This window comes from Canis lupus, chromosome 38, assembly GCF_003254725.2.
Source record: "Canis lupus dingo isolate Sandy chromosome 38, ASM325472v2, whole genome shotgun sequence".
NCBI lineage: Eukaryota > Metazoa > Chordata > Mammalia > Carnivora > Canidae > Canis > Canis lupus.
The window spans coordinates 20,997,495-21,015,220 of NC_064280.1; the positions used below are offsets into that span (position 1 = coordinate 20,997,495).

Consider the following 17,726-nt stretch of genomic DNA (forward strand, 5'->3'; position numbering starts at 1 on the left):
CCCACTTACACTTGAGGCCATTTTTTTTGTATAAATGCTTAGAAATAGGGCAGCCCGGGTGGCTCAGCGGTTTAGCGCTGCCTTCAGCCCAGGGCGTGATCCTGGAGACCCAGGATCGAGTCCCATGTCGGGCTCCCTACATGGAGCCTGCTTCTCCCTCTGACTGTCTCTGCCCCCAACCCCCGTGTGTGTGTGTGTGTGTGTGTGTGTGTGTGTGTGTGTGTGTGTCATCTAAATAAAAATCTTAAAAAAAATAAATAAATGCTTAGAAATAAAGGTCTTGGGAGTCTTGGAGACTACATGAGGAAATTTCCAGTTTTGCTACCCACTGTCCTGAGTGGGCTGTGGTCTCCAAGTTATGCCCGAAAATGAAGACATTTCAAGTCCAGATGGGAGCCATGAGGGGAAGCAAGGAGAGAAGAGAAGAGAGAAGACAAGAGGGAAGGACACGGGTGAGTCCCTGAAGCTGTCAGCACCTCTTCGAGGCAAAGAGTACTTCACGGCCACATTTACCACCTACAGCCCAGGATGGCCAGCAGGACGCCCAGAGCCTCCTTCAACCGGAGGTCCAGGCTCAGGTAGGGCCTCACCCCCACCGTTGAGAGTCCACGCAGTAACGCAGTGAGGCCTGCAAGCGAGGCCCAGGGGGAGGAAGACCCGTCCCCTCACTAGCTCCGCATATAGAAAAGGAATGGGAGTGGACACGGGGTGCCCCTGGGGCGACTGGCCAGCCTGCTGCCAGACTCCCACCCTGCGCAGGTAGGTGCGTAACTCCGCCCTGCGTCCCCTTTGCACCTACCAAGGACACTCACAGAATCGTTGAGCCTTTCAGGAGGCCTCTGAGCTAGGGTTTGCTAACCTGTCTCTCTCTCTCTCTATTCCCCGTCCTTCCCTCATCAGTCTCCCCTCCGCCACCTCCTTCTTATGAATTCCTTACTCCAAGGTAATTAAAAAAGCCAACGAGATAGCGTAGCTTAACTTGAGTGAAGGCCCTGCGTCATGTTATTGGCTAGTCGAAACCTTCTGGAGAATGGAAGCTGTCCTCACAAGAACATGCCCTAAGACCTCCAATTACTGGGAGTTCAACCAAGGGCCCCAGCTGCGGTGTTCTGAACCATCGCTGTGGTGAGAGCCCTGCTTCTGGGAGGCTCCAGGCCAATGAGGAGGGTGCAGGGATGCCCGGGCAGGATGTCATTCCTGGGACACACAAGAGCCCCCCTGTCCCCCCACCCCCATCATGGCTCTGGCCCCAGAACGCCCTGATGACCTTGCCACACCTTCCTTGGAGCACCCTGCCCTCTAAGACACTGTCCCTCACCCTCCCCTCCCTTCCCTGCTCTCTCCTTCCCTTGGAATCAGACCCACAGGGAAATGTGACAGCTACCCCAGCCTCACCCAGGGCCTCCACACCTTCTCTCACAGGCATTTAATCCCGTCTTGGCATTTGCTTTTTGGAGGACCTAGAATAACACAAAGCGAGAAAGGAAAGATACAGGCAAGTCATTTTTAGCTGCTTCATTTCCTGTGCTCACAGGACCTTCTCCAGTGGATACAGGAGAGAACAGTCTTCCTTTCATTTAATAACGTTTCTATAATGCTTCCTTCATGTTATCAAAGTTGATCGCAACCTTAAAAGATAAATACTAAGACTCAGATGTTCATTCACTTCTCCCCAAGTTCACCTAGTCTGGTGGTAACGAAACCCCTGCGCCCCACGACCTCCTTGCTACTCCACATGATAGAATCAGACAATGGCAGTCTCCACCACCTGCCAGTGGTAAAGGGCTTGCAGTGTTTGCTCTTAGAAGACCACTGAATGGGGTAAGCACATCCTTTATCTAATGAGTGTGGATGGCCAGTCCTCTGCAGAAAGCTACAGCCATCCTGATATTCCAAAATCTGTGGGCAGGGAATGTGGCGTGGGAATTATTAGGTCAGAGGTAGGTCTGCCAAAAACAGGAAAGTGAGTCGGGGTAATTATCATAGCCATCCTGTCTCCCTTTAGAGCCCAGAAATGGATAGGGCATCTTTGAAGCTCTTCCCCAGGAACCCAAACGTGGAGGAAGGATTTGCACTGGCATTTTGCTTCCCAGGCACATCACAAAGTCTGTCAGCTTTACCGTGACTCCTGATCCTGGCAGCAATGGGGATGTCTCAAGAAACAACCAACACACAACACAATCTTGCAAAGGCCTTATTAACTCAGCGGGACAAGTTCTCCCAGCTTCCAGACAGAACAGGATTAGTCTGAAAATATAGCTATCCCTCATCTTCAGGTATCACCCATGGTATGGAATACACATTTCAAAACTGAAGTGCTCATAAATCCTCACACAATGTACACAATTCCTAACATGCAGGTTTTAAAACCAGCAGAAAATAAGGAGGCCTTAGCAACATAACATGGTAGAAAGAAGACTGGACAAAGTTTAGTCCTGGCCCCATCAGTAACTACGTGGGTAACCCTGGGACAGTCACTGGGCCACTCTCGTCCTCGGTTTCCAAAGTCTAATCAGCCAGGGGAGCAGACCAGATCGTTTCTGAAGTTTTTTTCTCTTGAATTCTGGTTCTATAATCCTAAGCGCCTTCTTTTCTTACCCAATGAGATCTGAGTTCTGTGTTCCCATAATGACTAACACTTTGGGCAGGAAACCAGTTTTCCTGCGATGTGATATCCTGGTGACAGAGTACAGGCCAGAGGTTCAAGATCTTGGATTGATTAATTAATTAGGCATTTTCTAAAGAGTAGCTTTTCTCCAAGCAACCTGAGGAGATGAGTATACACACAGCAACACAGTAGTGCTAAGAACCTCCTTATGTGATCAAGACAGACCCAATTCAAACCTTGACTTCACCTTTGATGGAATGTCAGGTCTTGGGCAAGTTGCTCAATCTTTTCTCACAAAATGAGCAAAAAAGAATGGCACCTACTCACAAGGTGGTTGTGACTAGTAAGTATAAGGTGCATCAAACAGGCCCGGCAAATGGCAGGTGCTCAGCATTAGCGTTAGTTAGCTACCATTGTCAGCTGTTCTCATTACCATCTTAGCATGTAATTACTTTCATGAGTGTGGTCCCTCTGGTCTTCTACTTTCCCAAACAGATGAAATAGGATTAGAGGGAAGACATGGTCCCTGCCCCTAAAGACTCAGCCCATGGGGGAAAAGAGATAAATAACTCTAATGCAGTTATGGAGGAGCTATAATAGACCTATATATGCAGACAATGTCATTAAAAATAATTTTGCTGGAAAAGATCCATGTCTAATACCCTCACGGATCCTATTCAGTTCCTTGAACATGGTAGACGCACAATGAATAGTTTTTAACGACAACGATGGAGCCTTTCTAGAATGTTAGGAGAGCCTCAGGAGATCCCAACTAAGTTACTGGTTTATAACAGAGACCACATGAAACGGAGGCCTTTCAAGTCCTTTCATAGAAAAATCCTTTGGATGAAGTTCAAGACTAATCTTTCTTATTCGGAAGTCCACTCCCTAGCAAATAGTGCTATAGTGTGATTCCAGGATTATAAGTAATCATTATTATGTGCACAGCAAAGCTAATTACGTGGGCCTGGCTGGGAGTTGAAGAAAATGTACTGATTGGGAGATGACAAAGCCACTTAATAGTGGGGTTCACACCACAAATATAAACCAAGAGTCCTAGGAATTTGAGATTCATTATCTGCTGGCATCAGTTCAAGATGACAGCATTTTTAGATGCTTCTTAATATAACCAAAAAAGATTTTTTTTTTCATCTCAGTGAGAGATGATCACAAAATATTTGGCTACTGCCTACACTGGAATCAAGCACCTGTAGACTAGGGTCTCTGAGCAAGTCCTACTCAGAATCCCACTGAAGGCCTTTGAATACCAACTTCCACTGAGGCCTTTCCAAGCCTAGGAAAGGCTCTTATTGTGTCTCTAAACGGGCAAACTGACAGGAGGAGACAGAGGGAAGGAACGTCATAGCCAAAGTAACCAACAAGACTGCATTTGATCCCATTGCTAAGTACTCAGTTCTTCCTGAATTGAGGACATCATCACAAATCACGTTCACTCGTCCAGCTAGCCAACAGCCGCACTAACTGAAAACACACCACATGGGCCAGGTGCCCGAGGAAGTGCTAGGCTTACAACAATGGCCATTGCCCATTAAAAAGTTCTTGGGAGAGCAGGGAACTCCTGTAAACACACTTCTTTCCTCCGGCCAGGAAGCATCCCACCATTCACCAGGCATAGGCAGGCAGGTGGGCCCCATCCTGCCCTAGAGGATCAGGCGGCAACAGTGCACCAACCCTCTTGGCTTCCAGAGTCTGCTTCGTCTATAGCCCAGGAGGCTCTCAAGGACCTAAGTAAGGACAGGTGCACGATATACACATCTACGAGGAGTAGCGAAGGGCATGGTTCCAGAGCTAGTGCAGAGCACTCAGTTGGCTAAGTGGAAATGATCACCTAATCCAACTCTTGAGGGACGCCTGGGTGGCTCAGCAGGTGAGCATCTGCCTTCCGCCCAGGGTATGATCCTGGAGACCCAGGATCGAGTCCCACATCGGGCTCCCTGCATGGAGCCTGCTTCTCCCTCTGCCTGTGTCTCTGTCTCTCTCTCTGTCTCTCTCATGAATAAATAAATAATATCTTAAAAAAAAAGAAATCCAACTCTTGAGAGCTGAAGCTCAAAGAGGCCAAATAACCTGCCCATGACCACATAGCCAGGAAGGGAAGAGCCAGGACTAGGACCTGGGTCTTCTCAGCCGTGGGCTCCTTCCAGCACGCACAGTCACCCAGTGAAGATCAAAGTGTTTGCGGGAGGAGGAGGGTCTAGTCAACATTTTGACCAACGAGGGCAGCACAGACCCTGACTAATCAGTTGCGAATGTTAGGCTGGACCGCTACCGGTGCCCATGGCAGAGTATCAGCCATGAGTTTTTCTTCACCCTCAGCTACCAGACACGAGCTCTAGTTCTTAACCTGATGAGGATGGCCATCGCCCAAACCTGCAGGCTGTTCCATTTCCATGGAGACAAGCATGGCGCGTCTCCACCTGGCCCCTCTCAATCCTATAAACAGAGAGAGACAGGCAGACCGTGAGGCAGTGTCAGCACACTCAGGTACCAGAGGCCGGTCACGTGGGAACAAAACGACGCAGGGGCTGATTGCCATGAATGTGCACACACCTGTCTGAGGCGACATCAACGAACACTGTGATTACAGGCATTACCCGAATCACAACCACGCCTGAAACGGACACCAGGAAGAGGTGGAGAAAACAAGATTGGGAAGCTTCCCGTTCCCAGGCCTGGCATCAGAAGAATCAGATCGAGGAAAGACCTGTTAGATCACCTCTTTTGTGGGCCAGCTGGAGGGGGAGCTCACAGTAGCAATTACCAGGGAGGGAGTTTCAAAATGAGTCACAAGGTCCCCCGGGGCTCCCTGGGGAAGATGCTTCTCCAGCTCAGCTCTCATTACCCAGTGGAAGGAGGCTGGCTTCTCCGCCAGGTGACACCTCAGCACACAGTGTCCTTACATATGGCACCATGTTGGGCAAAAATATTTAAGGCTCTCCAACATCAGTTTTTTGCACATGCAGTGGGGGGATGGTGCTGCACGTGGTACACGATGCATCGGGGACACACTGAGAGGGGGAAATAAGACTGTCCCCCTGAAAGGCAAAGCCACGAAGTTCCATCCTCATGGATCAAATCAGAGGTATGCTAAGTTACCTGAAAGGGACGGAACAGGCCCCAGGACAGCACCTTGAAGGGGCACCCAACTAAAAGATGATGCAGCCGGGGGTGTGCGTGCGTGGGGGCGGAGGGGAGGGCACGATTGTCAGCTAGGAGGGCACGGAGGTCAGTGCCGGAGGCAAACCCTGGCTGAGCCTGTCGATCAGACCCCAGGACAGCATGTGCCCGACAAGGCCCCTCCGAGCATCCCGGGACCCGTTCACCATGGAGCCAGAGCCCAGGAAACCCACCCGCCACACAGCGGGCCGACCTGCACCGTTACCCCGTCTCATGCTCACCGAACCCCCTCTAACAACCTGCCTTCCCACATCACTTGGCGCAGAGGAAACGGCTTCTCAGGCTCGTGAGGCTAACGTGTGAGCATCTGGCGTGGGCAACCGTGCACGGTCTCAAAGTGAATGATGCAGCCGGCTGCTCCAGTGGGCACATCAGCCCCTCCTGCGCTCCGGCGGGAGAGCCGGCGGCCCGGGCTCCTACCTCCGAGACGGGGGAGCGGGAGTCGGGGGCTCTGGAGGGCTGTCGGCCTAGCACCCGGCGGGGAGCGGCTCAGTGAGAAGACTGGGTGTCGCGGAGCCTGCCCCCGTGTCCTCGAGACCTTCCCAGGAGGCCTGACCAAGGGATGCACCGAATGGGCGTGGGGGCATCTTGGAACCTGGAAGGTGCCCCTGAGCCACAACCACGGCTTCATCACACAGGACGTGAGGGCCCAGAGCCACCGGTCCCCTGTCACGCGGAGGGCTGAGTGAAGCTACGTGACACACGTGACAAAAGCCGGGCAGGACTCAGGCCGGCTGCCTCTGTCGTGAGCTTGGGTTGCACTGGCCCGTGGTTTTTCCCGAGGGTACCTCTCGCTTTTAAATCCACATGGTCATCATCCGGGATTTAACTGGCTTCAGCGACTCTCCTGCCCAGGGACCCTCAGGAGGACGATATTCCAAAGACTGTCATGCGGTTGCCTGTGTGCACACGCGTGGGGGGGGGGGGGGCAGAAGAGCCACCCCCACCCCCTATCCCCGGAGCAGGAACAAGACGGGGACTCTGGTCCCACCGTGGAGGCTAATAAAGCCAAAATCAGTGAACCTTGTGAATTTTTAAAGAGTTCTTTCCACACAACATATCCTATTTGATCTTTTTCCTGTATACTCCCGACCTCATCGCCGTGCACTTTCTAGAAGTACCTCCAAAGATGCTCAGGGAGCACAGGAGCACAGGTTTTGGGTCAACACACGGGAGACCCTTGTCAATGGCCATTTGTCCAGAGGAAACAAGGGGCTCCCGGAGGAAGAAGCCAAGCCCCGAGCACCGCGTGGTGTCCAACTCTCCACGAGGAGGACGAGCGCGGATTCAAACGCCTGGATCGGCAGGACGACTACCCTTCCCCTCTCAACTACTTGATTCTCCGACCTCACGTCCCCCGCGACCGTGCACTTGTCCTCACGCTCCGTAACGCCCCCACGCAAGGTTCGCCTTCAGTCCCACCTGAACTAACAGCATCTGGGTTTGGAACCGAAGGCAGCCTGCGAGGTGCGGACGACGCTGCTGCGCGAGGTGCCACCACCAGCTCGTATAAAACAAAGCCGTCACAGATTAAAAGGGCATCAGCAGGGTCAAGAAATAGAGGAGCAAAAACACTTCTCCTGTTTGCTCAACCCTCCAAGGCCCCTTCCAGTTCTTTCCGGAAACATACGCTGGCTCCCCTCTGCCAATACGCACACCGAGCCTTTCCCAGGGGTTGCCCTCATTCTCCCACCGCACGTACAAGTGACACGCAAACAGCCACACATCTCAGCAACACACACTCGCTTGTGTCACCCCAGCTCAGAGAAATGTCCCCCACTTAGTGGCTCAGCCCTTCCTCCGCTCCCCCCCATCCTGGCCCCAGCCCAGCCTTCCTCACACCAAACAGCAGCAGTGGACAGGCCTGGAGGGGAATATTCCAAGAAATGCACTGAAGCGATAGCACAGGACACACATGGGGGCCGGACGCCACCTCACGGGGGACGGAGGGTCGTGCCTGGGACGGAAGGGGACAGCTGCTGACAAAGCCTCCTCATCCACTCCCTCGCCAAACGCTCTTATACTCGTCATCACTTTGAATTTCAAGTATTTCCTAAGATCAAGACTCAAAAGGTCCAGGTAAGAAAATGCAAATACAGTGGCAGGTGGGCCCTGTCGCCCATGGGACGCTGGGACACGGGGCCTTAGGGTTGACGAGGCCGCGGGCCTCTGCCTCATGTGCCTGCGCAGCTGCTGCCGCCCGACACCGGTGCTGGTCCCGGCCCCCGCTCCCCACACGAGGAAGGACGCTGTCCAGAGAGCGGCCTTGCGGGACGAGGCCCCCCACACCCCGTTTCCTGCTCCCCTTCTACCAGCTTCTGGTTCAGAGCCCCTTACCTTCTTCTTCTTCTTCAGAATCACTTTCACTCCATCCACGGAAACCATAATGCTCACCTTCTTCTTCTTGATGTTCTTGGCTTTAAACTCATACTGCAGGGGAGGGAGAGAGAGAAGCACACTCCAGTTAGGTCAGCGCCCCTGCGTGGCCCCACCCAGCTCATGACCCGGGAAAGGGGGCCGCCGACGGGTTCCTGGGGGACGGAAAGGCAGGTGGGTGTCTCGGGGTCGGCACCCGGCCACCAGGGGCAACCAGGGGACGGGTGTAAACCACTCTAATGAGATGAAGACAGAGCCTGCTTTCAAAACCTCATCAGAAACCCAGAACCTTCCCTCGGAAACTCATCCTGATGTTGAACGACCTCCACGGCCAGGTTTTCCCTGTGTCTACCCCCAAGCTGTGGAAACTCAATTCCATCTTCAATGAAGATTATGAAGAACTGGAACAGGTCTTCAACTCAGGGCTGGATTTGTTTTTCTACATCTTAAAAAATTATGAATTCTTACTCTCTATAAGCCCCAAATTCCTTTATTTGTAGGTCAGTTTCCAAGCCTACCCACAGCTCTATTAGCCTGAAAGATTCTAGAGAGTATTCTAGAAAGGTTCTAATGACACAACCCCTATGGCTGCTTCAAACATCGCCCAAGGCCACCCACGGACTCTGGCCCCCTTCCCATCCCCAGACATCTTCCATTACGTTTGCTCATTCCTAGCTATTTCTTATTCCTGTGCAGGCTGGTAAAATTCTACTTTAAGATTTTTATTTATTTATTCATGGGAGACACACAGAGAGAGGCAGAGACACAGGCAGAGGAAGAAGCAGGCTCCATGCAGGGAGCCCAACGCGGGACTCGATACTGGGTCTCCAGGACCCCGCCCTGCACTGAAGGTGGCGCTAAACCACTGAGCCACCGGGGCTGCCCAAAATTCTACATTTTTAAAAAAAGATTTTATTTGTTTGAGCATAAGCGAGCAAGAGAGCATGGAGGGAGAAGGAGAAGCAGACTCCCCACTGAGCAGGGAGCCCAACAGGGCTCGATCCCAGGACCCTGAGATCATGACCTGAGCCGAAGGCAGACGCTTCACTGACTGAGCCCCCCAGGAGCCCCTAATTCTACATTTTCCTCACTGAGCTTCATTCTGAACACTTATCTGACTTGTTAAAACCATTTTCATCTGGTCCCCATCTCGGTAGTGACCCCCACAAATTTACCTGTCAAGCTAATGAAACATCTGGCCTACAGGCTAAATAATAAGAACACACAACCCAGAGCCAAGATCTCTACTCCAACCCACAGCCCCCCTCCTCTGCGACGTTTGATACTCAACACTCCCTCCCACCACACCACCAGCCAAGCTCGGCGAGGCAATTCTGTGTTGACAGAAATGAACCTAATCCACCCTAATGAGATGAAAACACAACCTACTTTGAAAAAAGAAAACCTCATCAGAAATCCAGAACCTTCTATAGGCCGATCCTTTTAATGCTCCGATCTTAGGGATTCAATCTAGAGCTTCCAATCCTGTGTGCATCCGATCCCTCCCATGGAAACCTGAGCCCATCCTACTCTGTTGCCTGGTTCGGGCCGATGCCCCCTGGCTGGCGGGCTGCCTCCTACAGACCAGGACACGACCCAACTGAAGCAAGGTAGTTTTCTTTATATTGTCAGGGCAGGTTGTGGCTTGCAGCTGATTTGAGTTTCTGGTGACAGCAGCATACATTCCCCCCCCCCCCCCCCACTCTGGTGGTCATTCTTCCTACCCCGTCAACAGCTGCCCTTTTTATCGAGCAGGCTTGAAGGAGAAGCAAACGACAGTGTTGGGCGCCCAGGAGAAAGAAAACATCAAGCTCAGACCTTGCTTCAGAGCAAGCGTGTCTGGCAGCTCGGGAGGAGACGCGTGTTGTACGGGAGCGTGGTCAGGACAGGCCCTCAGCCATGCGACAGACCCCTCTGCAGGCAGCGGCTATGAGCCGGCCAAGGCGACGGCGCAGCGGGCGTGCGCTTCGGGACCTGGCTGGGAGCCCCAGGGAGTCCCCGACTGTGCATCCTGCTCAGGTGCAGGGCTCCAGGAACAGAAACTACCCCGGCGGCTGGGGGGTGGGGGGCCAGCACGGGGGTCTGCGGGTGAGCCGACGCTGGCCCCGGACCCACTGAGAGAGGTGAGCTGGCGACACTTCCCGGCCACACCTGCAGCCACCTCTGCTCACTTGGGCTTTCACACACCTTCAAGTCACTGAGCTCGGGGCTGCTCCTGCCAGCCAAAGGTGTGCAGAGGGGGCATTTCAAAGAACTCGGGCAGGAGGTAAGAGCCTAAGAGTCCCAGAAACACCAGAGAGGGATGAAACCAGCCCTGTACTGGTCAGTCCTCCATGGCTTGTCTTTGGTTTCTTCCAGAAGGCCACTCATGAGCTCCACGTATTTCCTCCTACTTTTCCAGCAATAACATCAAAGCAGCAAGCATTGGGTGGCCATGCCTCTCTCCCAGCCCTAATTTTAGAGAGCACACTGCCTGCTAAACCATCCTAGATGGCCTCTATTTCCAGAAGAATCTGGCAGCTGATCATCTCTTTGGTCACCTCCCTATGGGTTGCATGGTCTCTGAGATGTTTTTAAAAACTCAAGATGCCCCCCCACCATAGCCCAGGCTGGCAAGAGGCACCCGGCCAGCACCTAGTTGTGTATCTCAAACATTATTTCTAGACTTCATGTCTTGACAAGCCAGGCCTTTTTTTTTTTAAAGACTTTATTTATTTATTCATGAGAGACACACACAGAGAGAGAGAGAGAGTCAGAGATACAGGCAGAGGAAGAAGCAGGCTCCATGCAGGGGGCCCGACGTGGGACTCGATCCCAGGTCTCCAGGATCACGCCCTGGGCTGTAGGGCTAAACCGCTGCACCACCGGGGCTGCCCATGCCAGGCCTTTTAATACCCTGATCTTAAGAGGTGAAGATGCAATGAAATGTCCTCCTTGGAATAGGACAAGAGCCTCTCATTCCATTACGGTGCACAACCTCTCCGATGGCTCTTGCAGGCTCTGTGGGCACAGGAGCTGCATGTTCAAAGCATGACCAAATGGCTGCACCGGGATCTCAGGGACGGTGACAGTGCAGGTGTCCCTCCTACAACAGCCGGTGGAATGCTCTGGAGTGCTTCGACTCAAACAGGGGGCAAGACAGGCGTGAAACAGGCCCCGTTACAGCTGCCAGTACCGCCTGAGTGCCACTGAGAAGAGCCCTGGGGCTGGACACATTCCATACCTCCTCCCCCTGCCTGGCGGTCAGGGGTCCCAAACCCTTTCCGACCGACGAGGAAGGACTCAAATTGCAGGTCTGCTGGAAACTACAGAAATCAAAGGAAATCGAGTATCTGAACACGCTTTAATATCTATTATCCCGAAACCGTTGGTTCATATGGCAATTGTGCTTCGCTCGGACAACCGTGTTATTGTGCTCACAGGTGGAGGAGAGAAGGGATGGGGGGTGGGAGAGATGATGGCAGTGACCAGGAGAACAGAGGGAGGGGGCTCACGGGGACGAGCCTCCCCTTTCCCAGGCTGTGCTGCTCCGAGGGGCAGGCCGGCTCAGGAGGAAGCATCTGTGTTCCGCAGGATAGAAATCTAGTCTGCCCAGGCCTGCCAGGGGCCGAGGAACAAACAGGCCTGCCGGTGCCATGGTCTGCGGCTCGGGCCAGCCTCCCACAAGCCCACGCCAGCTCTGGAGCCTGTGCCAACAAGCCTGGCTCTCCGTCAGCGTGGCCGGGCTGACCCAATGTATTTGCTTTGCTAGCCGGGGCCCCGCCACAAGGACAGATGAAGCCCTCCAGGACCCGACCTTGCAGGGGACAAAACAATGCAAGTCCTAGAACCCCAGCCGCTGACTAGAAGGCCCCTGGTGACGTGCCAGGGTTCGCACACAGAGTCCTGGGGCCTGGTGCTGGGCCAACGGGCGAGGCCCATGGAGGGCGGCGGGGAAGAGGGAGGGGTTCGCTGCAACAGGAGCCAGGAGGACACCACAGGGAGCGAGAGGAACCTGGCTGCAAGGCCGAGGGCGGCCAAGCAAACAGAACGTAACCTGGGTGCCCGGTGCTTCCCTGTCTCCCCTGCCACCTCCCCTGCCCCCCGACCCCAGGTGCCTCCATCCCCCACCTGGGGGTCTGCAAAGGGGAAGCAGGTGTGCAGCTAGTGGGTGAGTTCAGTGAAGACACAAGCCCTGCCTGGGCTGGAGGCGGCCTGCACACCCACAATAGGAGGACCTTCTCAGGAGTCAGGGGGAGGGTCGGGGCTCCCCCCCCCAACATACACACAATGGTCTCTGTCCGTGACCACGTCTAACTCCCTGAAGAACCCCTGTGTTTTGTGCAGGGTCCCCAGCTCCTCAGTCACTCTGTCTCCTAACACTTGGCCTAGTGATGCGCTCTCTCACTCACAACATGAGAAGCTGGCCCCGTACGTTGACTGGAAAACCCATTTTGCCCCATCCCATGCCCCAGTTCCCCCCAATTATAAGTCAAGATGTCCAAAGGCGATTTCACTGGGAGAGGAGACTCAGTTTGCAAAAGCTGATAGCGATGCTCTTGCTAGGCCAGCCCTCGGCTCACCTTCAGCTGGGCTCACCGCCTTTCTAGAACGCTTCCTGGGGGCGATGGCAGGGAATGTAACAGTGAGTGAGCCCTGGCAGGGCCACGGGGCATCTTAACCACGTGGGGCTGCTAGTGTCAGTTTCACGAGTGCAAACCCATCTCCACAACCAAACTGTAAGCACCTCGACCAAAGGCGTGGCGGGAAGTCCTTATCAGTCCGCTGCTACGGAGGCAGCAGGATACAGAACCCGGGGACTCCCAGGTCCACAGCTGCATTCCTGACCGGAGCCGAAAGGTGGCAGCGGCCCACTGTCCACTGCTGGATGGACAAACAGAACACGCCGCGACATGGATGAAGCCTGAAGACCTTTCACTAAGTGATGTAGACTGGCACAAAGGGACGCATCCCGCAGGATCCCACTTCCAGGAGGTGCCTGATGTGTAGAGACAGAAAGACGAATGCCGGCTGTCGGGGGCCGGGGGAGGAGTTCGGGGATCGTGGGTACAGAGCTTCCATTCTGGAAGCTGGGAGAGATCTGGGGGTGGATGGTGGTGATGGTGGCACGACAATGCACGCTGTACGCGAATGCCACAGAGCTGTTTTAAAGAATGGCTGAAGTGGAAAATGTTATGTATATTTTACCACAATAAAAAGATAACAATCTGTAAACACTGGACAAAAATACACTTCTCCTCGTGGCAAGTGCACTGGGATTCTGCTTGCACATATTTCTGTCCCCTCTCCCACATGCGCGTTAAACACGCCACACTCTCCCGTGCTTCCGTTTGCTATTTCCTGTGCCTCGTATGCCCTCCCCCCACCATCTGCTTGGTAAACTCCTGCTTATCCTTGAATTATCCTGTGAGCTTCTGCGCGGCGAAGGCGTGCAGGTTCGCTTCCCGTACGCTCCCACGGGGCTGGGCCACCAGCGTGGGCACTGGAGCAATCTGTGATCACTGGGATCACTCGCCACCCATTGGTCGTTCACTTCCCCGCTAGGCCGTGCCCTCCACCCCCGACAACAAGAAACAGGACATTTTTGTATGCAAGAAAGTAGCACCAGGACACACGAGGGTGATAAAGGAGTGTCAAATAAACTAATGAAGTCAGTTGACGGTGGTTATTCACAGACCCTGAGGGAACATGACATTGTCCACGAGGATAAAATAAATATTCCAGAAGTTAATTAACAACTGAAGTTATTACAACCTAGATTCCACTTTTTTTTTAATCATGAGAGATACAGAGAGAGGGAGAGACACAGGCAGAGGGAGAAGCAGGTTCCCGATGTGGGGCTCGATCCTGGGACCCTGGGGTCATGCCCTGAGCCAAAGGCAGACACTCAATCACTAAGCCACCCACGTGTCCCCCTAGATTCCATTCTATGGGCATAAGGACGTTAGGAAGATCTGACTTCCTTAATTCTTCCTTACTCCATAGCACACTGCTAAGCATCTCAATTTTTGCTTGATCCATACTTCATTTAATAAAATAATTTAGCTTCCACTATTAGTCAAGGCTGTTCCCCATCATCTGATGGCACAGTCAGAGGTAAGTCATGGGGGAATGATCCTATAGATGATGCTCTGTTCTTTGGACTTCCCTGCTTCCTTAAGTTCCAGCTTCTATGCCTGTGGAGCCAAAATCTGAGGGACAGGGTGCTCAGGTCGTCCCCGACTCTGCTGGTAGCTCAGTCCTCATACATACCAAACCATAGAAACGTGAACAAAAAAGAAAAAAAAAAAGAAACGTGAACAAGACTCAACATCACTCAGCATCAGGGAAATACAAGTCAAAACCACAATAAGATACCACCTCACACCAATCAGAATGGCTAAAATTAAGAATCCAGGAAATGACAGATGTTGGCAAGGATGGAGACAAAGGGGAACCCTCTTACGCTGCTGGTGGGGATGCAAGCTGGTGCAGCCGCTCCGGAAAACAGGATGGAGGTTCCTCAAAAAGCTGAAAGTAGAGCTGCCCTACAACCCAGCAATTGCACTAGTAGGGATTTACCCCAAAGATACAAATGTAGTGACCTGAAGGGGCACCTGCACCCCAGTGTTTATAAGCAACAATGCCCACAGTAGCCACACTGTGGAAAGAGCTGAGATGTCCATTGACAGATGAATGGATAAAGAAGACGTGGTGTGTGCATGATGGGATGTGACTCAACAATTACATTTACATTGATGTGGATGGAACTAGAGGGTATTACGCCGAGAGAAGTAATCAGAGAAAGACAATTGTCATATGATCTCACTCATACGTGGAATTTAAGAAACAAAACAGGATCAGAGGGGAAGGGAGGGAAAAATAAAACAAGATGAAATCAGAGAGAGACAAACTCTAAGAGACTCTTAACCACGGGAAACAACCTGAGGGTCACTGGAGTGGAGAGGAGTAAGGGAATGGGATAACTGGGAGATGGGCACTAGGGAGGGCACGTGATGTAATGAGTACTGAGTATTATATAAAACTGAAGAGTCACTGACCCCCACCTCTGAAGCCAATAATATACTCTATGTTAATTAATTGAATTTAAATTTTAGAAAGGGTACAAATCATTAAAAAAATATCTGAGCAAAGACAAAAACCATACTAAATCCAAATTCTGGAAGATCTATGAAGTTTTCTGTGAACACTAGGTGGAGACATTTAGTTCCTAGCTCATCAACCTCAAGCCCAGCACAACTCATCTTAGCAACAGACCTCGAAGTGAAAGTTGGGTGTAAGTAAAATGTCGATGAGCTGCAAAATACCTAAAAGGAACTAGAGGAGCTACTTTTTAAAGAAAACAACATCCGGGCAGCCCGGGTGGCTCAGCGGTTTAGCGCCGCCTTTGGCCCAGGGTGTGATCCTGGAGACCCGGGATCGAGTTCCACTTTGGGCTCCCTGCATGGAGCCTGCTTCTCCGCCTCTCTGTGTGTGTCTTTCATGAATAAATAAATAAAATCTTAAAAAAAAAAAAAAAACATCCATTGCCATTCTATCATAAATATTGAGTTTAAGTATTTACCCAGCTCTGTCGACCAGGAGATCTAAAATTCTAGTTTCAAATTCCATTTAGCATACCTAACCTTATTTTAAAAAGGCAAAATTCCAGACCCAGCCCTCAGAGATGCTCGTTCAGCAGGTCTGGGGTTGGTCCAGAAGTTGGCATTTTTTTGGATACAGGTCGGAATACAGATTGCAGTGTTCGGAAACACCACTCTGGGTCCCAGAAGCATGTTATAACAACTCGTTCCTATTTTCATTGGCATCTAGAATCTCCTTGGACGAAATCAGTGTGTCTTGACCATACAGGTACTATTTCTTGAAGTCAGGATACTATTGTTAACAATTAAAATATAAAAACAAAAAACAACAAAGGAAAAGCAATTAAAATACAGATTCTTATAAAGGGACCACTGTTCTTTGCTGCCACCCATTTCCCAAATCAAAGGCAGCTAAGATGACAACTATTATGTCGGGAGAGAATTCTGCTGTGTGGTAGGTGTCGGATGTTCCTACACTGCATTTTATGCATTTCTGTATCTCTGAAATATTTCATTAACAGAATTTTGGAGGAATCTTTGTGCTCACAATGGTCAGGAGCATAACAGTTGCCCAAACAGCTCATCTTACAGAGGAAGACAGCCACCACCCAAAGACAGCCAAAAAAAAAAAAAAAGTTCCTTGGGTTCATGAGCAGAAAACCTGAGTCTGGAAGCCACATCTTCTGACCCCATCCCGGTGCTGCTCTCGGTGTTGCCTAACATCTGTTCTTTTCACAGGGCCGGACCCTGGTTCCAGTAAAGCAGGTTATTCATTCATTCCTCCATTTATTCAACATACATGTAGTGAGCGCTTTGATGCGCAGGTAGCTCATCTTAGAACAGAAAGAAAAAGAGAAAGAACTAACTAGAAGTTGACCTCACACAATCTGGAACATGCTCAGGCTGTTCAGTGGAAAGCCTGCAGTGCCCCCCTCCCCCGCCCCACTTCCCTAACTCTTTCCCACCCCACTCACGCTCGCTGCTCCCATTTCCTTTGTTGCTTCCTACCCTGTTCCACACCCATAGACACAGGTCAGTGACCTGGGAAGGGCGCAGAATGCCAATGAGGTCACAAAAACATGGCAAGGGGGCCCCTCTGAACGTAGGGAGGGCTTTGGGGCAGGAAATATCTGAGTTCTTGCTGTCTGGAACACTGAGGAAGGGGAGAGAGGTTGCTCCAAACACAGATGTTCTCGGGGAGGGAGGCACTTCCAGCGTCAAGAGACCGGCACTGATGGCAGAGGGCAAATCAAACGGGCCCTGGGATGGCAGACAGCAGCAGCCTCAAGTGCAGGCAATTTTGGGCTGTGTGCTCAGGGGAGCCAGTGAGTGGCAGCTGCTCCCCGTTGGGAGGAGGAGACAGGCCCTGGAATACAGCCATCACTTTTTCCGACTGGGAGCATGTTGACAGGTCACGGGGAGCTGAACAACAACCCAAATGATTAAGGGGCCCGAAGGGGTGATTTATGGAGCAGGGTAAGTGGCACGACTAATAATAATCTACAGCTTTCAGGTTGCTTTTCCCTCTGCTAGCTCGCACGGCACGTTCAAAATACGCACTCGAGCCTTCTTAGTGAAAACCGAGGCAGAGGTAGGTGAAGGGCCACAAATACAGGACAGGCCCAACTAGGACCAATCCGACCCATCTGTCTTCCCTTCTAGATCTCTAACCCAGGTGCTCCTCCAGAGGGTTGTGTCTCATAATCAGGAAGACAAATATTAAACTAGCCTTTCAGGGGAAGAAAGAAAAAAAAAATGCTCCAGTAGAACTTGTACCTGTGCGTGCATGCGTGTGCACACACATGCAACCAGAAGGAGCAAGAGTCTGCTGGTACTTAGGAGAGCCATGATTTGGGGTTTTCTTCTTCAGACCAAAACTGGTTATGAGACAATAATAAATCAATCTTTTCTTCCTTTCTTCCTTCCTTTTCTTCCTTCCTTTCTTTCTTTCTTAGATTGTA

At 51.8% G+C, this 17,726-nt stretch overlaps 1 protein-coding gene across 1 annotated transcript in view; it reads right to left on the reverse strand.

Moving 5' to 3' along the window:
* LOC112643047 (nitric oxide synthase 1 adaptor protein) overlaps positions 1–17,726 on the reverse strand; it is a 275,681-nt gene that overhangs the window by 69,382 nt on the left and 188,573 nt on the right. Inside the window, 1 exon segment of the mRNA XM_049106837.1 lies at positions 8,144–8,236. Within this exon segment, the coding sequence (XP_048962794.1) occupies positions 8,144–8,236 (93 nt within the window).